Genomic DNA, 15,534 nt, shown 5'->3' with positions numbered 1-15,534 from the left:
GCTGAAAATTCGACTTTAGAATTGCACCATCCCGCAATGCATTGCCTGTATTATTGCTTTATTATTGCACGTGGCAACATTTGATCTATACATACTGTATTATAACACAATTAATTCCATGTGATAAATTGGGTTTATCGTCCACTTCCAGTGCTTGGGATACAAAATAAAAAAGCTGACTCCGGGAAGCAAAACAGCAAAGTTAAAATTACTAAACTCAGGCAGGATCATAACCCACGAAGCAGAAGTGAGTCTACTTCATTACTGGTTATATCGATGCTGTAATCGGCGTACCATTATATAAACACTAATAGTCTGCCACCGTGATGAATTGGGAACTATTAACTTCACGGCTCTAAGATTAATTCATCTCGCTTATCAAAACTGTTTCCAAGGCATTTTGTTTCTAACAAAAGTCTCTTTTACTCCAACGAAGTTGAAATCCGGTGCGAGACTAGCAAATCTGAGCAATTTCCCGTCCAGAATGTATGTTTTCTACCCACCCCACACTTACCAAGGATCTCCGAACCAATCAGCAGCAATCAGCAACTTATTCTTATAGAGATAACTTAATAGGGAGGAATAACGGGTGCAGATCCTAAGAACACGAAGTTAAGGCGGCTTTTTCTGTGTAAGATTATACTCAGCACGGACTTCTCTAACCGGCTCTAATTATGGCTTGGGCTTTATAGACTATTTTGTGACATAATACGGCTTCAAAGCATATCGCTTTACTGCAATATCAGATATGGTATTTCTTCCGGCTCTGCTTTTTTTGCATCAATCTATACTCTATACATATATATATATATAGGGTAATATAGCATAGTATAGAGTCATCTGGCAAATAATACAGCACAGGGTATTAAAAGACACTACTTTACGGAGGAAAGAGAACACAGCAGGGGTTACAGTTTCATTCTAGAATATTTTATTTACAATAAAATAAATCCAAATTAAAAGTTATTTCAGATCCTCTATTAATCTAGCATTGGTTTATTTAGATGTCTCTTCTCCAGTGTTAAGCGCCATGTAGATACTACTAACGGTATGGATTTTAACGCCAGTGTGGTTGAGCAGAATATACATGTTCATTTAGAACATCAGATATGAACCAATAGATAACAGACTGAGCGTATCCTTTTCCACCAGCTCTGCTGGACATCCGTGCCATGCATTCACAACCTCCTTCTATAAACCTGAGTGCACAAAAGTTACTTATTTAGAGAAAAATGCTTAATTCTAGTACTAAATGGCAATGCTTATATAATATTCAGCATAATTTGGCTGTCCTGCGGCTTTCTGTACCCAGCGACCCGTCACTGATCAGCTCACGACAACTGGCACGGAGACTTTTACATAAAAAATCCATTCATCATATGCATTAAATGCATAGATAATTCATCACTAGATCTTTAACACTGATTCTCCAGTGTGTGTGCATCCATGTTCATTTTATATTATTTTTATTTATTATTTTTTCATTTTTAATATTATTGTAATTAATTATTGATTTATATATCGCCGCCATATTCTGCAGCGCTGTACAACGGGCAAACAGAACATAGGAAGTTGTTCATCACATAACAATTTGGATTTCCAAAAGGTGAGGAGGGGCCGGCTCAAAGGAGCTTACAATCTAATGTGATTATAAATGATAGTTATAAGAACATACAGCAGTAGAGCTGGAGTAAGGATTTCCTGGGATTATAATAATAATCAGATAATTATAGAAAATGATTCTTTCTAATGCTCAATAAAATGTCATTATTTTACACTGACTGCAAGTTCCAATGTATTAATACTACTAATAATCATCATCATAATAATAATCATAATGATAATACTACTAATAATAATAATAATCATCATAATACTACTACTACTAATAATAATAATATCATCACCATCATAATAATAATAATAATAATCATAATAATATCATCATCATCACCATCATAATAATAATCATAATACTACTAATAATAATAATAAAAATATCATCATCATCACCCTCATAATAATAATCATAATAATACTACTACTAATAATAATAATATCATCATCATCACCATCAGAATAATAATAATAATACTACTAATAATATCATCATCATCACCATCATAATAATAATCATAATACTACTACTACTAATAATATCATCATCACCATTATAATAATAATAATCATAATACTACTACTAATAATAATAATATCATCATCATCATCATCACCATCATAATAATAATCATAATAATCATAATGATACTACTAATAATAATACATTTAAAAGCCAGGTACGGTAAAGTGAACTAAAAGTAAAAAAAATTATTAGCCATTTGTTTTCTGCCAGTTAACGCAGGCAGAGGTGAGAATAGCGCCGATCAGTAGCGCAAACCCAGCGTTTGCGCCCGCCGTGCAATGCCCCCCTCATCTGTTATGTTATCGCCGACTACCGGGCTCGGCATTGCTGGGCAACAGCGACATCCAAACACCAAAACATGTCGAAAAGCGCCCCCTTTGTCCGTTTGGCAGCGCACAGGGGCGGGTATCGGTGCACTTTTTCCAGCCCCACTCGTCCCAGCACTCACACGCCTGCTGCCTGCGGCCACTGAGGCATGCCAGGCAAGGGTTAATGCTCTTGCGGGAACACAGCGCCGTTATGGAGAGAGGCTTCCCCCAGCGCCCACCTCCTTCCCTCCCCCCCTCCCCTCTAGCTGCTCCCTCCGCTTGCATCACCGCCAACACTAACTTGCCTGCTATTAATAGAATGACGTCAGACCGGGGCCAGCATTCCAGAACGGCCCTCTGCTATATAAAGAGGTGATGCAACCCCGGGCAGGAGAGAGTGAGTGAGTGGCGGAGGCAGGGAGGCTCACACGGTCACTGACACTCACACGGGGCACCTCTGCCTGTCTGTCTGCCCCTGCTCGGAGGACACCGACAGCTCCAGCGAGGTAAGAGGGGCTCCTGTCCCAACTCTCCAGCTCTGGGGGGGCTCGGAGCTCACTTTCTTTGTTTCTGTGTGTGATCAGCAGCTCTGCACAGTCACGTTTTATGACTCATCCCAGGACTTTTTACCCCAAACAACTGCCCCCTTTCACTGCTGCTCTTGTGTCACTTTTAGAAAGTATTGTTCTTTTTTGGATATTGGGGGGCAGTCCTGATACAGAAGTGTGGGTACCCCTCTGCAGTACCCCCACTTATACCCCACCTTCCATGGCTATAGAGGGGGTTATTTGGGGTGCATTCTGGTCCTTGAAGGGGTTGTGTGAGTGACGAGCTGCGGATGGGGGATTAGACACATGTACCTGACGCTCCATTAACCTGCGAGCTCCCGGAATATTACGGTGATTATTCACTTTTATTCGTGGCTTTTTCAGGACTTTTCTCAGTGAAACTTTGTATATAAACTAAAAGTTTGTAACAAGTTTCACGGCAGAGCAGGATTCTGTTACTTTGTTATCACAATGTGTAAAGGAGAGACACATTTAAAGTCATTTAACAAAGTACAGGAGGAGAAATGTTAGAACAAGATGTCAGAATCTAAAACTTCGTTTTTAGAAACTTTATGGAGAGGGTGGTAGGTAAGTGGGAAAAGCTTCCTGGCAGAGGTGGTAGAGGTTAATACAGTGAGGGAATTTAAGCATGTATGGCATACTGATGTAAAACGAGACCGACGACTGATTAAGGTCTGAGTCTTTACATCCGCCATCAATGTCTGTGTTTACCTGGGGTACGTTAATCTCTGCTTTCTACCCTACAATAGAGTTAATGCGAGATAAAGTGTGTCCCGGGTGTGTGAGTGGCCGCCGGTGTGTACGGTCCCCGTCGGTGCGTGAGCGGCCGCCTGTGTGTACGGTCCCCGTCGGTGTGTGAGCGGCTGCCTGTGTGTACGGTCCCCGTCGGTGTGTGAGCAGCCGCCTGTGTGTACGGTCCCCGTCGGTGTGTGAGTGGCCACCTGTGTGTACGGTCCCCGCCGGTGTGTGAGTGGCCGCCGGTGTGTGAGTGGCCGTCGGTGTGTGAGTGGCCGCCTGTGTGTACGGTCCCCGTCGGTGTGTGAGCGGCCGCCGGTGTGTGAGCGGCCGCCGGTGTGTACGGTCCCCGTCGGGGAACATCGTTTCTGTGTGATCTCGCATTATGATGAAACTGCTGGGTAATACTTTCAGTTCTCGTGGCGTGTAATGCATGTGTGTGGCCAACAGGTGGCGATAGCTTTCAGCGGAAAAAACAATACTAACGAAATCATTCAGACTAAGTACACGGTGCCCCCAGGGTACTATTATTACTATTATTACTATTATTACTATTATTATTACGATCTTTTCCCGCAGCGCTTCTTACAGTCCTTACGTTCAAAGGTTCTGACAAAACTAGAACCGACAGACTAAGACGGAGCGAGAGGGTCCTGCTGGCGAGCTTCGAATCTTATAAATGTTCACGTTGTACACGCTGTCCTCTACACGGGAAGGGCTTAGCATGTATATGTGTAAGGGACAGGGAGCTTTCAGCTCTTTGACAGTTGATGAGTTCCCTGCAGAGGTTATCAGCTGGGAGAGGATGATAGGTATTGTAGTCAATAGACAGGTGTTTGAGCCAGGGGTTGTCTGCTCTGACCTGCGGAGAGCTAGTATCATAGACACCGTACTCAGTAACGCTCAATGGAAAAACATAAGGTTACGCTGTTTTAGTGTAAAAGTTAAAAAAAAGATCAAATCCCAAAAATATTATTGTTATGCTAGTTGTTGTTATGGCAACATGGTGGATGCCTTTAACAGTTTAAGAAGGGTCAAAATAAAGGGAACAAAAATCTATCATCACATGGCTTGCTTTCTGCATGTACAGGGAAGGAAAGACGCCATAATGTGACATCATTGGCCATGAGCGGCCACGTTACGGGGGAGATAACGAGGGAATGAAACGTTGCAACACTCTGAGGTCTGTTCAGTAAAATGTAAGTGAATGTAAATGTTTGCATTCACTACCGGCAGCCCCCATTCGCCCTCGGCGTGAATTAACATTAAACTGCTTTTCGTTATGGATGCCCATCTCCATGGGGTAAAGACAGAGATGGAAGGGCATCAGTTAAAGCCGGGTGTTAACTGGTTAATTCTTACATTGGTGCCCTTGGGTGTTTTTCACTGTCTGCCTTCCTGACACCCAAAGGGTTCATTGGATGGACCTCAGACCCCTACCTTGGATATTTAAAGGGTTATTAATAACCATCTCGCAGGACAGGGCATGCGTGTGGCCGGGCACTGGATGGCCCATAGGCATGTTCATTGTATGTAAACAGGGGACAGGATGGGTGGTAGAAGTGGGCTCGATATCCCCTGATGTCCTCTATTGTTTTTCCTCCCATCATATGGGGGGGGGGGACTTTTTAAATCTATATTTCAGACCTGCAGCTCACGCGGGGTCACGCACACACGCACACACGCTAACACCTCTCACACCAGCGAATGTTCAGGATGCTTTGCGAGTTGTAGCATGCGAGGACGTGAGACTTGAGTCAAGTCTGGACAGTTTCCTCTACTGACCCCTCTACTTTTTGGGGGAAATAATAGAGATATAGAAACAAATTCTAAAACATAACAAGGCTTCGGCTTCTCAAATGCATGATTGGTTGCACCGCTCCTGTAAATGTGGGCTGTCCCACCCGCCGGAGCTTTATGCATTTCATAGACTTTGATTAAGTCTTGTAGCTTCTGAAAAGTTAATTGCATTGACAGCTGTAAAGGATGTTCTCTCTCTCTCTCTTTTTTTTTTTACTGTGAGGGTGGTAGATAAGTGGCACAGCTTCCCAGCAGATGTGGTAGAGCTAATTTAAACATGCATGAGATGGCAGGGCAAGGTAAAAAAAGTTGTGGTGAAAGGTAAACTTGGGTGAAAACACCTCTGCTGTAACGTGCAAGTGATTCATGCTCTCGGGAGTGAGGATTCAGAGTATGAGTCACTTCTCACTCTTCATCTTCCCTATTGAGCTGCACATCGGTGTTTATCCTGGGATCAACAAACTACTTATTTAAGGCGTCCCGAAGTTAATGTACACAATTCAACCCCAGATCAGGTGGAACGCTTCACAGGCGCTTTATACCATCTTATTAGGATATAAAGTGTGAATTTTGGGGTCCGTGGGGCCAGATCTGTCTCGTTCTCCATTGATCTCCTTTGCTGGGGATGAGTTTCCACAATATTGTTAAACCACTCTCAGTACTGCTAGCCGTGTGTCTCAGGAATGCTCGCCAGTATGGCACACAGACAGGGAACAGCACAGCCCCCTTTAGGGTCAGCAAAAAGATGCAGATTGACTTTACAGCTCCCTGGACCACTTAAGGGAGATTAGGAGGTCTTCACAATGAGTCCACGACCCCCACCCCAAACCTGCAAGAACCAAAGCAGTGTGGCAGCAACGAAGGGCAGTGGGCCCCAAATCAGGACTGTCCTACAAACATGAGGACTGTTAGGCGGTATGGTCCATGTAAACACAGCATCATCCCTCTACCATGACAGCTGTATAGAGATAGTCTAACCATATATCCCATTGTACAGCGCTGCGGAATATGATGGTGCTATATATATATATATATATATATAACAATAAATAACTATTATAATCATTTATTTGAACTGAGATCCACTTCTTTATTTTAATGCTTGTTTTCCATAATACTAAATAATAGTATATTTGTTTATTTATGATTTGGGGTATTTTGGGTTTTTGTGTTGAATCTGCATTTTTTTTTTTTTTTTTTTTTTTAATTAAATTAACCATTTTTTGGCCCAAGATTGACACGAGGCGTTGTTGTATAATGTTACACAACCAAAGCTGTGTGATGACATAGAAAAGTTTTTTGGGCATATTTCTTGGGTAATGGAGAATGACTTCCTGATTGCATCAGCCGGAAAGAGCAGAAAAAGCAGATTAGCCAGAAAAAGAATGAAGCAATAAGGGGCCGGTGCCGGTAAAAGGTCAGATCGGGCAGCAGCCGGGTACTGAGGACGAGAACTGACTGTTTAAAGGGACACAATGTCAAAAGAGAATGCTTTCCTCACTGTAGATGCGTAACAGGGAGATTAGTAAATAGGTGGAACAGCCACCCAATGGAAGTGGTAGAGGCTCATGCAATGATTTATTGATATTTATGGGCAGGGTCCAGTGTACCCTTATATAAGTTGGTAGCATGCGCAGTGAAGTAGAATAATTCCCTTTCCATGCAGGCTGGAGTGCCAGCCTCCAGCTACGTACCCTTTGACATACATAGTTATAACTATATAACCGGACTGCTATATGCAATGGAAGGAAAGCTTTGTTTACCGAGAGGGTGGTAGATTAATGGAACAGCCTTCCAGCAGAAGTGGTAGAAGCTAATATAGTGACTGAATATGAACATGCATGGGATAAGGATACGGCTCCTTAATCTAAGACGAGACCAACGACTGATTAATGTCTGAGTCTTTACAGCAGGAAACACAGGCAGACCGGATGGGCCGAATGGGGCCGATCTGCCGTCTCGTTCTATGTTTCTGAGTGTGACTGTCACCGGGTTAGAAGATCTCGGGCTGTGGTTTGGAATAGGAGAAGACTTTGCACCTTGTCGAAAAACAGTTTGTTTTAGTTGCTAATTACGTGTTTTTCAGAGCTTTTTTTTTTTTTTGAGTTCAGAGAGCTTTGCCGACTCCCTTGTGACCGTTGGACTCTTAGGGGGAAGTCCCGAGATTAAAACGAAGTTATTTTTCCTGGTGCATGAATGACTGGCGGCTCTGCGGCGAGGGAGCAGAGAATGCTGGCTTTAAAGCTGCAGTTCCACTCAGACATTCGGCCATCTGCTCTGCCCTCTACTCCTACTGTAAAGACTCAGACCTTAATCAGTCGCTGGTCTCGTCTTAGATTCAGGAGCCGTATACACCTGTCCCATACATGTTTAAATTCCATATCTGTATTAGCCTCTACCACTTCTGCTGGGAGGCTGTTCCACTTACCTACCATCTTCTCAATAAAGTAAAACTTCCTTGCATTCCATTTTACATGTTAAGCACGTTCTAGAAATAATGTCTGCCGCAACACAGAATTTTACATACAAGAAATACTTAGTAAAAGATTTAAAAGTCCTCTTTTTACAAAAACATCGAAGCCCAATGAACAGCCCAATGTTACTAAATTTGGCATTTTTATGGTTACTCCAAAAACGATTGTATTTATTTTTTTAACGAGAACCCTAGTAGGCTGCATTCACCGCCAATCCATAGCAAATCCGAAAGGTTTCTTGGTGATTTGCCGTCGGCGTCTAATCATAAACCGCGCTATTTATGCCGCCTGTTAACTTTTGTACTCGGTATTTATTGCCTTCGTGAATTCTTTGAATTTTAAACCGCTGTATTATATGGGTATCTCTAGAATGAGCCTGCAGCTTCTAAGCTGTGGTCACGTTGTACAATGCTGCAGGATATGATGGCGCTATACAAAACAATAAATAATGATAAGTAATAATGAGCTGAAAACAGGAATTTATGGAATTTTTTTTTAAAAAAAAATTTAAATTCTATAAAATGCAGTGAACTACATTTTTTATATTTATCCTGGAAACATACCGGACAGAGCTAATTCCAAGACGATGTCCTGTTATTATTCTAGATGGGTAAAAATAAGCTTGTTTTGGTAAATAATTAAATAAATCATATAAATCACCCACATCGGTGACCAAGTATATAGAGGAGCCCAATGTGGCCCTTTAGATTTTAATGCTAAACACCTACTTGTGTAATTATTATTATTTTTTTTTATAATAATTATTATTTTATTGCTTTATATAGCGCCTTCATATTCCACAGCGCGGTACACAATTTCGTAACCTGTCCAACCTTCCGTGTTTGGTTAGGTATGGAGTGCTACGGTTCCCCTTAGAGATCCAATTACATAAATAGTCTGAAATTGTAGTTTTTTTTATTATTATTATTATTTCAGAAAATGATGCTTCAGTACTCTGGACAAGGATCGGCGGCGGAGGTCAGCGCCTCGGCGATCGTTCCCTGCCTCTCGCCAACGATGTCATTCGGCTTCGAAGACTTCGCCAACTTTACGCCGCTGGTGAAGGAGGAACTGAGGTTCGCCATTCAGAATAAGCGCAGAGCGCCCTGCACGCTGGATACCGTAGTAGTCTCTGAAGGACCCGTGCAAGTGTCCATCCCTAAAACTGAGGTGGGTTTCATACATACAAACTTAGAGGGTGGTAGAAAAGTGGAACAGCCTCCCAGCAAAAGTGGTAGAGGCTAATACAGTGATGGAATTTCCCGCTGCATGGGATAGGCATATTTCTACTGAATCTAGGACGAGAGCAACGGCTGATTGAGGATTGAGTCATTACAGCGGCGAGAATGGGCAGACTACATGGGCCGAATGGGGCCGATTTGCCCTCACATTCTATGTTACGGTGTTTATCGCACATGTAATAACATGACTGTCTGTTTGATCGATTACTTGTTGGTCTTTTGATGGTTTGGGGTTTTCTCTATGGTTAGCGTGAACGGTGTGAGACTATGGGCTGCTCGCTGAGTCTCTTTACATAAACCGTGCACTCTTACCTGCAAAGACTGCCGAGTCAGAGTTCAGGGTGTCAGTGACTTATGACACGCTGTAAATGATGTCATAGTGAGAGGGGGTAAATTTGCATACCGGCACACTGCCATCGCAGCACATTGCAGCAGAACGCATCGTACTTACCTGTCCGGAACTGGTCTATTTCACCGAAGGCCAGTATTCTAAATAGAATTCTATGGAATACAGACATCCATGTACTGAACGAATGTGTGTCTGCGTATTCGTTTTAATTTATGACATTAGGAAACGGGTCAGAATTCTACATTATTTCATACAGTATGTTCTTCCAGATCTATATTAACAGCTGTCACTTCTCCCAGACAGTATTTATGTCTATAGCGCCGGCAGATTCCGTAGCGCTGTTACAACAGAGTCAGTAAAATAACTTAAAATCACAAATGATGACTAACTGGTAGAAAGGCCCTGCTCTTGGGAGCTTACAATCTAGTCGGTGGTTGAGGAGTTGGTCGAGTCCGGATGATCTGTAGAGGTTGTTGATCATTTAGATGGCTTGATTAGGATGCTGGCTGAGAGTGTTGGGAAGAAAGGTTGAACGCTTCTCGGAAAAAGTGGGTTTTCTACTCGAAATATCGAGAACCTTGCCCCCTGTAACTGCGCTTATTCCGTCTGTTTGCGCAGCCCACCTGAAATCACTCCTTGTCTGTGTCTTGCAGTTTGTGCCAGAAGAGGACGAGAGGAAAAAGAGGAGAAGAGAAAGGAATAAGGTAGCAGCTGCTAAATGTCGAAACAAAAAGAAGGAAAAAACTGAAAGTCTGCAGAAGGTAAGAATGTGAAACCCAGAGACCCCCAACCGTAGCGGGAATAAAACCTCATCACCCGCATACGGCTTTCCCTACGTCCACCGGATTAATGTTATTATTTACTGTTCAATTTTTCTCTTGTGCTCCTAATTAGAAAATTGGGGCTTATGTATAAAAAGTGATGCTATTGCTATAGCAACCCGATTATTGTGATGATGAAACTTCTAAAACTCTGAATCAAATTATGTACCTACAGCGCCATCTCCTGGCAAAACTGTAGAACTGCGCTCTTGAGTTCCTGAACTTTTCATTGCTAAACTCTTTTTTTTCTTCTTCTTAAGGAATCTGAGAAGTTGGAATCAATCAACGCAGATCTGAAAGCCCAGATCGAGGAATTAAAGAACGAGAAGCAACACTTAATATACATGCTTAACCTCCACCGACCTACCTGCATAGTCCGGGCGCAGAACGGAAGGACACCAGAAGATGAACGGAACCTTTTTATCCAACAGATCAAAGACGGAACCCTTCAGAGCTAAATGACTGAGATAGACAATCGAATCCCGCTATTGTATTGCAAGTAGAACTCCTAAGCCATCCTGAGCCCTCGTGGATATGATGTATTCTGGAGGGGGGCCAGGTTGCTGCAGAATTTCCGTCCGGGGAAAAAGGAAGCTCTATGAAGAACGAAGTGAACAAGTCACATCGGTGGAAAGTATCTCACCTGAGTTGTATGCCCAATACTCTCAACTTTTTTCCTCTACTGGTGTTCTTGGAAGCCATTAAAAACAGTTATATGCTGTCTTTTTTTTTTGTAAACAAGAGTAATGGACTAGTTTTGCCTCCAATAGCTGATCTATGTGATCATTTTTGCTTTTTTTTTTTTTTTTGCTAAAAAGGAAAAAGCACAAGTTGAAAGTATTGAGTGTTTTCAGGCAGTTGGTTGTGCAGAAGTGTTAAGCTCCGAGCCGCTGCCTTGCAAGTCAAAAGAAAAAGAAAAGGTTTCTCCTGATCCCCTCAGAAGTGTTAAGGCTGGACAAGGTCCGTACATCAGCCCCGTGGCTTTTTGGCTCGGCGTACCTGCCCGGAATTACATTTCATCCACGTTGGCGAACGTCTTTTATTATTGTGATGCTACTCACTGGGTTACGGCCGGGAGCTGCTGGATTTTCGGATGTTCAATTTGATTATTGTAACAAGAGCGCGGCAAATGCTGTTTGTTTAGGGCATCAAGAGCCCCCGGGACTTACCCAAGTGATATAAAGTAGCATTTTCTGGGTAACAGGGCATTTTGTAGGACTTCTGAGGGAATGGCTGAACTTGTAATGCCAAAAAGTTTTTTTATTTTTTTTTCTTTGCACAAAGTCCCGCAAACTGTTGTCCAATAATAACATTTAAGGAAGCTTTTTGTAGCATTCAGAATTTCTCTTTTAATGGTTTGTTGTTAGCCATTTAACATTGAAGATGCCAGACGGACAAGAATCGGTTTAAAAGATAATTCAGATCGATTTCACTTTTTCTAACATTACTTTCTGTGCTCTTGCTGTGCATCCAACTGCTAAGAGTAACGTGGCTGATAATGTTCTTATCCCCCTTAAAATCAACACTATATTCGCAGTATTAGGAAACCTTAATTAATCTTTACTAAAACTCGGTATAATGGAGAAAAAAAACCTGACTCATGCTGCCCATATTAGCCGAAATTATGTGGAAAAGCCAAAACCATTGCACTTTCATAATAGTGTTCATTAATAAAAGTGAGCAAAACATTCATTTATATTATATATATATATATATATATATATATATATATATATATATATATATATATATATATATATATATAATACAGACTGAGCCTCCTTACCTCGACATTACCACGCACGTGTAGTATACTAAATGCTTTTGGATTTCTAGACACTGCAACAGAAAATATCAATATATTCGCAGCTGTTAGGTCCTAAAATATAAAATGTTTCGTTTATAAACGGGGAAACCAAAATTTTATAAAAACACCAAAAAAATTGCATAGAATACAACTTCTCTCTATTTACAAAAAGTGAGCTAGTGTTATGCTCTTGCTATGAAAAAATATTGGCTTCTTTACCTACAAATTATGTGCATATCAATCCTATATGGCGTAGTTTACTAAAGATGCCCCCGTACCTCTTTTTTTTTTGGGGGGGGCGCGTTGGACCTTATCCAACATAATTCTCATGTGCCTACGCTGTATACATTTTTCTGACGATAGTGTTATGAATTTATTATATGTAATGAGCGGGGGGAGGACTAGAATTGACTTCTATATATTGTTCCAAATGAACAGACTTCTCTGCTCCAAATGTGTTGTATGGTTCTGCCTATATAATATATATCCAAATATATTACATGTGACGCAGGCGTCGTGTAATGTTTGGCTTTTTGTTATACTCAAGTGTTTTTTGGCATGTATGTTAACCGTGTTAGACGTATATATATATATTTTTTCACTAAGTGTAACATCTGCAGGTTTAATTATCGTTGTGGTACAATTTTTTAAAAACCGCTCACGATATTACAGATGTGAGAGGATTTGCATGTTTAGTGTATGTTCATCACAGACATCATAATTATAAGAATAAGGTACTTTAAAGCCTTTTGTTTTTCTATATGTTGAAGTTTTTGTGTTTTTGATACTTTAATAAATATATGGATAAAAGCTACATGTGTTTCCTTGTGTTTAATTAAATGGCGTTATATGATGGACATTATTATCTTCCATATGGCAGGTTTCTTTCCAACACAGGGGACAACAAAAGCCACTACAGCACGTATACAGCCCATTGTTTCCATATCTACACAACTAACTAAAAGGTGGATCCATCACTTAAATTAAGAACATTTCATCCTATGGTTTGTAGAGATAAACCAGCTCTACGGAATATGATTGCTCTATATAAAACAATTAATAATAATAATCCATTCGAATCCTAATTTGTTGGCACTGTGCCCAATAATGTTTTAATGTTAGAATTACATGAGTAAACGGCTTCAATTTGCCACAAAACCTAACATACATACCATTGTTTACTCTAAAAAAAAAATCCAAATGGGAAAGCACCAAAGGTAAAAATAGGAAGGAGAGTGAAATATATACAGTCATGTGAAAAAGAAAGTACATATCAGGACATAACAACAACCATCTGTTTCTTAGTAGGTCTAAAAAGTTTTGTAAATACTGACATATTACACCGTGTCATGATTTATTCAACAAAAATAAAGCCAAAATGGAGAAGCCTTGTGTGAAAAACTAAGTACACCCTTACTGCTTCCATAGAAATTAAGAATGGAAAGAAAACAGTTGCACATAACTAACAAATCCCAAAGGGGGTGGGTTGGGGTCCGTAGTGGTAACTAAATAAGAGGGTATAGACAAGATAACAGGGGATTAGAATAATAACGGGTAGAAAATGAGATGTATTTTTGTATGTATCTCCCCACAGTTAACTGTTCAGAATTATTGGAACGATCATATAAAGTATAGTTGAGCTGTGTAACATGATTAGTCTACAAACCTTTGGTGCTTTGTGATTGTATGACTGGTGCACAAATTTTACATCGGAAAGAATAATTATCTCCTTCTTTGGAGTTAAATTATTTTATGGCTTATCAGAAGAAAATAGCAGGACAGAGCCTGAAGCAGGCACCCAGGCACCTGGAAAACTGAGTGTCATGGGTCATGTAACATATTTATTATTATTATTATTACTACATAATCCTGCTATAGTAGAGACAGTGGCTCGGCAAGACAGGACTCCGTGAAGTAAGAAGAAAAGGGTGATAGTGTGTGTGCCTGTGTATGTATGTATGTGTACTGTACCCCAGAGTCAGTGTCTAGTGTTGGTGTGTGTGTATATTTATGTATATATATATCTATATATGTATACAGTTAGTCAGTGAGTGTGTGTGTTAATGTATGTTGATGAATACATGTGGTGTTAGGCTCAATACTTACATTTACCACCAGGTGGCAGACTTAACAAAGCAGTGAATGGCTGCGCTAACAACCATTCAGCTGATTTTTGCTCTAAATATCTATTACTCCACCATGTAAACTGGAGAGAAAATATAATTTTTACTAACTTCTTACTATCTTACTATCGCTTAAATACTTTATACATTTTGGTAACCATATAATACTAATACCTCATAGAAACTGTAAGGTGTCATTATTTTTATATATAATATATATATATATATATATATACAGTGGCGACTCTAGAAACAATATATAGGGGGGGCACACAAGATACCACAGTCAAACTGGGGGGGCATTAATAATTTCCACCATTAAATCATACCACTGAAAACACACACACACACATACATATATATATATATATATATATATATATATATATATATATACACATATATATATATATATATATATATATATATATATATATATATAGCCAAAAGTAATGTGCTATGGAATGATACTTTTGTTATTGGACAATACAATACTTGATCATTCAACATGGGAAGCCTGAAGCCACAATTTAGTACGACTAATCCTTGAAATCCTTTAAACAACACAATACCTTAACTTTTCCACGAAATGATTTCAGGGCCTAATATTAGTCCTTGCTGCCGATATATATATAAATATATATATAAATATTAGACCCTGCTGCCGATAGCAGGTATAGATCAACACATTAACACACAAACCCAGCTTTGCATGTATAGATCAATTGAAATTCACTTGTGATCTCAGCACTGAAGGTATATATCAAATAAACAGAATCAGACATACAAATCCTGTATTTGCAGGTATACAATAATAATATATGAAATGTAGCATTGCAGGTATAGATCAAATCAATACATGGAAACAGCATTGCAGGTATTAATCAACTGAACAAGACATACAAACCCTGTATTTGCAGGTATACATAAATAATGTATGGAAACATAGCATAGCAGATATGGATCTACAGAAGAACACACAAACCAAGCTTTGCAGGTACAGATCAATTGGAATTCACATAAAAACACGGCATTAAAGGTATATTTAAAAACCCCTAAATTACAGGGATAGATCACAGGTTGCACACCCCAACCACGCTGCCCACATAGAACCTGGCCAGCACCTAGATAACACACATAAGATTTGCCATCTTTGTCCCATAT

At 40.2% G+C, this 15,534-nt stretch overlaps 1 protein-coding gene across 1 annotated transcript; it reads left to right on the top strand.

Moving 5' to 3' along the window:
- The first annotated feature begins 8,968 nt into the window (after positions 1 to 8,968).
- On the top strand, positions 8,969 to 10,898 carry LOC149271819 (cyclic AMP-dependent transcription factor ATF-3-like). The gene is made up of 3 exons (XM_089507123.1): positions 8,969 to 9,199; positions 10,273 to 10,380; positions 10,701 to 10,898. The coding sequence occupies exons 1-3, from the start codon at positions 8,969 to 8,971 to the stop codon at positions 10,896 to 10,898; spliced, it is 537 nt and encodes a 178-aa protein (XP_089363249.1).
- Positions 10,899 to 15,534: the final 4,636 nt, after the last annotated feature.

Source organism: Sceloporus occidentalis, unplaced genomic scaffold, assembly GCF_023333645.1.
Source record: "Sceloporus occidentalis isolate IW3139 unplaced genomic scaffold, rSceOcc1.0.p SCAF_459, whole genome shotgun sequence".
Taxonomy (NCBI): Eukaryota; Metazoa; Chordata; class Lepidosauria; order Squamata; family Phrynosomatidae; genus Sceloporus; species Sceloporus occidentalis.
This window is presented reverse-complemented; position numbering and strand designations above follow the sequence as displayed.